The 6,619-nt window shown below is 40.2% G+C and overlaps 1 protein-coding gene across 1 annotated transcript; it reads right to left on the bottom strand.

Moving 5' to 3' along the window:
- Nucleotides 1–19: 19 nt before the first annotated feature.
- On the bottom strand, nt 20–5,879 carry si:dkey-127k13.1 (PWWP domain-containing DNA repair factor 3A). The gene is made up of 14 exons (XM_017418644.3): nt 5,649–5,879; nt 5,000–5,091; nt 4,603–4,901; nt 4,244–4,499; nt 3,942–4,082; nt 3,785–3,855; nt 3,624–3,706; nt 3,448–3,508; nt 3,273–3,348; nt 3,074–3,124; nt 2,729–2,970; nt 1,300–1,521; nt 833–921; nt 20–712 (listed from the first exon to the last, which is right to left on the bottom strand). Exons 2-14 carry the CDS (start codon nt 5,004–5,006, stop codon nt 616–618), a joined length of 1,695 nt encoding a protein of 564 aa, XP_017274133.1. The 5' UTR covers nt 5,007–5,091; nt 5,649–5,879; the 3' UTR covers nt 20–615.
- Between the last annotated feature and the right edge of the window lie 740 nt (nt 5,880–6,619).

The following is a 6,619-nucleotide window of genomic DNA, read 5'->3' as shown; positions in this document are numbered from 1 at the left end:
AAGGTTTATTTGATTTGCACACACATTTTACCTGTGCTGTATAAAATGACACAAACATCTTTTTTTTTTTAAACACATTTACAGACTGAATGGGGCTCCAGTATGTGACACAAGATCACAACAGTGCTGTTTAATTTAGTCTGCAAAACACATCCAACCCAATCAGGCTGAATTGTATGAAACTTGTGAAAAGATGAAGAATAAGAAGACATGAAGGCATTCGTTAAAAACTTAATACGGCACTGAACTTGAGGGCGGCAGCTTCTTGAGGAGTCTCCTCTTTCGTTTGATATCACTCATGTCTGTGAAACTCTTTAATGTAAAACAAAAGTTGTTTATTTAAAAAATATATTTTTAAAAAACAAGCAGTACATTGAAATACTTGTCATCTAATTCACTGACAAGTTATAAATCAAAATTAGGTAGTTTGGCAGTTATTACATTTTAAGAGAAATAAATTTCATTTCCTATTTTCTTAACTCAAAACCCAAAGATGCAAACAATAAAATCGTAATTAGGATTTAGTTTTTTTTTGCAAAAGCACACAGGTGTTGAGACATTATTGATAAAAAAAATTAATATATAAACCAACAGACACACACAACAAAAAGACTGCTAACTGATTGGGTCTGAGTTCAACCCAAGTGCTGTATTCTGACACCGCTTCCTCTTCATTTGCCGTTCTATCATCAAGTCAAACTCTTGCCTTTCTCTGAGGGAGAAAAAAAATAACAATTAGAAATCATATTCAGCATCATTTAGCTCTCCCACCCCACACAGACAAAATATATATATCTCACCCAGTCTAAAAGGTTTAACTCATTAAACTCACCTGTTACTGATACATCGTCCTTTAAGGTACTTTTCTTCTGCCTTTTTCACTGAAACATTGTCCACCCCAGCAATGGCATAAATGATAGCCTGTAAAAAAAAGACAACCTTACAATGTAAAGGAGAAAAAAATAAATACATAAAAATGCAAGAGTACCACCAACTTTACATAATACGCCCATCAGAAAAATATCAGAGTAATCCTGAATACACGCGTCTAGAGTTGGAGCACAGACAAGGTTTACACAAAGGGGTCACGTGCGACTTTGACCTTCGACCCTGTGAAATCAACAGGGATCATCCTTGACCCATGAGGTGTCCAGCTGTGCGATTTATCATTCCTAGAACTCAGACAAAGAATTGTCCACAGACAGACTGACGAACGGCGTCTTAGGACTGGCGAATAAAAAAAAAAAAAAAAAAAGGGGGTCCAAATGTCCAAAATAACAGTCGTTATTTTCTGCTCACCTCAGGCAGAAGGACATCCAGAACAAAAGGGACACGCTCCATTTGTTTCACCTCAGCGAGGCATGGGGACTTAGCCACAGTGGTGGCGTAGAGCTCGTCCAGGTACCAGTAGACTTGGTCCAGCTGCTGGTCATCTTCCAGGTACGTGTTCACCACCCGTCTCCGCTTGGCACTCAGAAAAGCGTGAAGCCATCTGGACTGCTGCTGCCCACCGATCACAGCCTGCAAGCAGAGCGACTCACTGGGATGTGTTCGGACACTGATGGCTCTCATGCACGTGTTTTCAGCGCTACATGCAAAGTCAACTCAAAGTATTACACTGCCAGAAGTCATTACGAAAAAAGTTAATTAAAAAATAATACAAACAAACAAGCTTAAAGGTGTAGAGGCTTTCACCATCATTAAGACTCAGTTTATGGAAAGCTAAAATGAATCCTACCTGAAGTATCTGTCAATCATTTGTAAGTTTAGTACTTTTTACAGACTTTAAGTGTTTTTTTTTAAACCAGGAAACCATCTCTCTGTAATTGCCTACTGTAGATCAGTACCTTTACCAGACCAGCATGCTATCTCTGAAAATCTTGTTTATTTATAGTTTGTGCAGCTGATCTGTATCAAAGGACTTCAAACCTTTACTTTGAATAAACCGTTGAAGTGCCGTCGGACTGCACGTTCCTCCTCCTGACTAGTCATGTGAGCTGCTTAGTTGCTGTGTGTTTGTATAGTTGTGCAGCATTTTCTGCACACTGTAACCATAGAGAAATGTACGCCGCTGTTAAAAGACTAATTTGAAAATAAACAAATGCTAATCATGTCAGTCACACAGCATTTTGCTGAGAACCACTTCCTCAATGCTAACTTTATGTGTGAAAAAAATAAAACAACAGACAATGCGGTATGTAGCTGCAGCAGGAACAAACCGCGGCCGCATTGAGTGGGACACGTAGCCGCTGTGGATACTCTGTTCATGCAGGAGCTGAAAAAAAACCTTTTTGTTTCAAACGCTACACTCCCGTTGAATGCTGTAGTTGTGAAGCGGGGCTTGGAAACATTAGCTACAACAAAAATAAGTAAAAGTGTCTAAAACTTAAATCAAATCAGAATTTACCCATTTCTACTTAAAGCCAAGATTCAGCTACAGCAGTTACATTTTGTTGTTGCACATTTATAAAAAAACACCAGGGAGTTGAGGAAGAAATTATATTTCAGTGAGGTACTTACTGAAGATAAACCGGGAAACTGTGCCAATAAATCCACAGCGAGTTATAAAAGCAGTCATTAATCAGAGAGCACAAAGTGTAAAGGTCAAATCACTACTGAAGGCATTAACGGTTTCCGCGGGGAAGCATTTCTGATAAAAACAGGTGAACGTAGATGTTGCTAATCCTACACTTACAAAAGTAACACAGCAACCAGAACGAATCCTTACCAGAAGGTGGGCTTCCACCATCCGCTGCTTGACAATGAAATGTACGAGCTTCTCATTGGCACGGTTATGGGCTGCATGGGTCCGGTCAGGCAGCAGCCTCTTTGTGCTCGTGCAGACATCTTCTTCCTTTTCAATGAGGCGATACTCGTTGTGATCATCACATAGGTCCTCAATTATAGTATCAGTGGCTATAGTTAGTCTCTCGGAGGCCGTCTGCGGAAACTTCCTCCTCACTGGGTAGCCTGGAGTATTTAAAGAGCAGCAGCAGCGTTTCTGTCACCAACAGGCAGAGCTACAAGTGTAACATCAGTTATGTGACGGTCTCATGGTGATGAAGGTACTTACTCATGTCATGATTGAAATACTCAATGAAGGAGCCGGAAAATGAGCCACATGCTTAAAACAAAACAAAAAAACCACCACGATTACTACCACTATTAAAACAAACAAACTACAGAACATTTGTCTTTAATTAAAATTGCATGCGACAACCAGTGCTGTCTTTGGTTTGTGTTTGATCAAGTACTGCATGAAGATTACTAACCAATCCGGATTCTGTAGTCCTCGATAAGTTCCAAGGACCATGTAACAGCAGTGTCATATGTTTCTTTGGCTTTACGCTGTGATTAAAAAAAATATATATACGTTGAGAAAAACAGTTACTGACAGGAAAACACTGGATTCAATTAAAAATCTGCATCTGGATGAGAAGCTCCTACCATCAACTCATCTGCTTCCTCACAGTCGAACGGCTTCATGGATTTCAACGCCAGAGCAAACCTATAAGAGCACAAACAGGAAGTGAAAGTCAAACTCAAAGAGACTTAATCTTTGATGCGCAATTAAAAAGGAATCCACTCGAAAGCTGTGAGAGCGGCCGCGTCTCAGTTCGTACCCTTTGTTTCTCTGAATCCCTGTGAAGGCATGGTCTACAAAAATGATGCTGGCTTTTTTTTGTTTACGGTTCACGCTTTTTACCTGCACAGAAAATATCACAGATTTCACATGTTTGACCTTTTTATTAGTATTACTTTTTCTATATATATTGAAACTCACCCATGCAGGCCAGTATGGATAATTCCTGAATTTGCACCACACAAACGCTCCGTCTGTGATAGATGAAGGCTCTGAACAACAAAATAGTCATTAAGACAACGAAAGTACAGAGAATCTACAAACCCATCTAGTTTGGCGCCCTTCTACTTTCTCTCACTTTTATCCTGCATTAAGAAACTTGGTAGTTCCTCCTCCTCCTCCTCATCACTGTTCTCATCTTTCTGAAAGGACAAACAGGGCAGCTGCTCTTCATAGTGACTCAGCTCTATAGACAGATCTGAAGACAGCAGAGACTCATCTTTTTGGGAGATGGGGGAGAAGACAGGAACACAATAACAGAGTTAGAGGTGATGACTTTGTTTACCCAACTTGTCTAAAAATGTCAGCTGGTCTACGAGTCCTAAATTGCAGACAAATCTCACTTTTTTTTTTTTAATAGTGTCAAGTATAAGATTGCACCTTGCTCTGATGCATCAAGCTTCTGCAGCTCAAATCTTGGTCTTGAGCGTTTGATCGACTGAGCAGTGGTTTCGTCTTTTAAGTTTACGGTTTCGACCTTCCGTGGCCTCCCACGTTGTCGCTTAACTGTAGCACCGTTAAGCTCGGTTTGCTCCTTGGCTACGTCTTGTGCAACTTGTCTTGGCTTAGAAGAACAAGTCGCCCTTCTTCTGCCTTGAGATTTTGAGTTGGAGGGCGGTGAATTTGCCTTCGACATCTACAACAACAGAAAAAGGTCATTTGCATGGAGGATGTACAATCTGTGGGTTCTACATGTTTGGAAATTCCCCTACAAAAATAAATTTAACCTCTCAGCACACCTTTGGCTTAGTGATGATAACTGTGTGCTCCTGCTGCGAGTCATTTATTTGAGGAGACAGGTGTGAAATGTTGGACACATGGTCAGCGGCGGAGCTGTGGACCGGCGTGGAAGTCAGGCTGACGTTTCGTATCCGTCCACTTTGTCTCTTGCCTCTTCTTGGTGTGCTTTGTATGGAAGTAGACAGATCATCGCTTGAAGCAACAACTGATTCCACTGCAGCGGGAGACGGGATACTGTTCGTGACGACATCCTCTTTGGACACCTTGGGTTCTCTTTTCCTTGTTTGACGACGTCCACCTAAACGATGGCCAGAACAATCAAGAATGAGCCGAGCTCCAAAAGCTTTTAGGAAGCGTGCAGCCTCAGAAACACGAAGCGACTACATGCATGGTCACCTTTCATTGTTTTGTGGCCTGGTGTCGTCCTTCCATAGGAGAAAAATCCCCTGGGTTCATCAGCTCACAGGCAGAACACTTTCCAAATACACCTGTGCAGAGATGTGACATTTAGCAGACTTCCAACACCTGGACAACTTGAATTTCCAGTGTGAGGACTGAGGCAGGCGAAGCAAATCATAGCATTCATATTTCTTACCATGATAACTGTTTGGCTCTTTCACATGTCCTGATAAACTCATAGCTACTGGAAATATTGCACAAAATTAAACAACTTTTTAACTTTGTTATCATCTTTGCTATCTTTGCTCAAGTGTGAGTTAGCTCCACATACAAACAAGCTAACAGGCTGTAACATGTCATTTTGTTTTAGCTAAATATGGTAAACAGCCAGCAGAGAAGAGGTTTCTCTGAATAACTAAAAAAACGTGCCTCGGTTATTTAAGGAAGCAGTGAAATGTCAGCCAGAGAGCATTTCGCAACTTAGCGAACAAAAACGAAATTTACTTATCGACACAACCAGACATTGCTATGCATTAACCCGTCAAAATAAGAAAAGCATAAGATAAAACGACAAAACTAAAGGCCTTAGCCGAGGAGGAAGCATGATGCGACAAAACTTGGCTCCAGAACCACACACAGCTCTCACCTTCAGGAGTTTCAGACGCGAGTTGTTTGGGTATCAGGCAGTCCTTTTAGGCGAACACCCACAGTGCCTGGATAAATTTAATGCACAGAGCTGCTGATTAAAAAAAAAACAATCAAACAGCGCCTTCAAATATAGCAAAACATCAAAGATTGATAGTGAAAGCGACCCGTTGTAAACATAAACGTCGATAAGGAACAACATTTGTTTTCAGTCGCGGGCCCTGAAGCACTTTTTAAGGGAGGAGCCGAGCGCCCCCCAGTGGTCTGGAGTTGTATTGTTCTGGTGTAGATTCTCAGTGCGCGGTATTGTTTTAAAACAAAATATCGGTTTAAATAATAATAACAATGATAATACCAACCAATCGAGACAAACCACAGGAAAATTCTGTTTCCGCTTTGATAATAATTAACTACATGAATCCATGTTGACAAACATTAGATTAGGAGGTTAATTCAGTACTTCTTCTATAATGCTGGGAACAGTTCAACCATTATGGTCTCAATAAAACATGAAACAGAAACCTAGACACACCAAATGTAAGTTTTATTAACCTATAACACACACACACACACATATATACATACATACACTCCACCTGTGATTCATTTTATTTGCCATTACTCGATAGCTAAAATTGGTGTAGATTCCCAGTCATCCAGGACATGATAAATCCAGAAAAGGTTAAAAAACAAAAACAACTGGACTTATATTCTGTAGCTGAAGACATTTTGCTTCTCATCCAATGAGGATGATGAAAGGATTAAACACAGTTAAAGACTTGCAGGTAAATTAATTTGTTTCCATTTTATGTAGGGGGAACAGATTATTTCAGGCAGCTAAAATATTTTGTTTCCCCCTCCTAACTTTGGCAAATAAAGAGCAAATGTTATCAAAATCACAGGATTTATTGTTGATGATGAAAGGATTAAACACAGTTAAAGACTTGCAGGTAAATTAATTTGTTTCCATTT

The sequence above is a fragment of the Kryptolebias marmoratus genome, linkage group LG15 (genome assembly GCF_001649575.2).
Source record: "Kryptolebias marmoratus isolate JLee-2015 linkage group LG15, ASM164957v2, whole genome shotgun sequence".
Taxonomy (NCBI): domain Eukaryota; kingdom Metazoa; phylum Chordata; class Actinopteri; order Cyprinodontiformes; family Rivulidae; genus Kryptolebias; species Kryptolebias marmoratus.
This window is presented reverse-complemented; position numbering and strand designations above follow the sequence as displayed.

Bases quoted from the DNA above. Each gene is read 5' to 3' on its own strand.
- si:dkey-127k13.1 (XM_017418644.3), bottom strand. The intron at 4,500-4,602 runs GTGTGCTGAGAG...CTGTTGTTGTAG, and splicing joins TTATCATCACTAAGCCAAAG to ATGTCGAAGGCAAATTCACC. The intron at 3,349-3,447 runs GTAGGAGCTTCT...TTTTAATCACAG, and splicing joins AGGAAGCAGATGAGTTGATG to CGTAAAGCCAAAGAAACATA.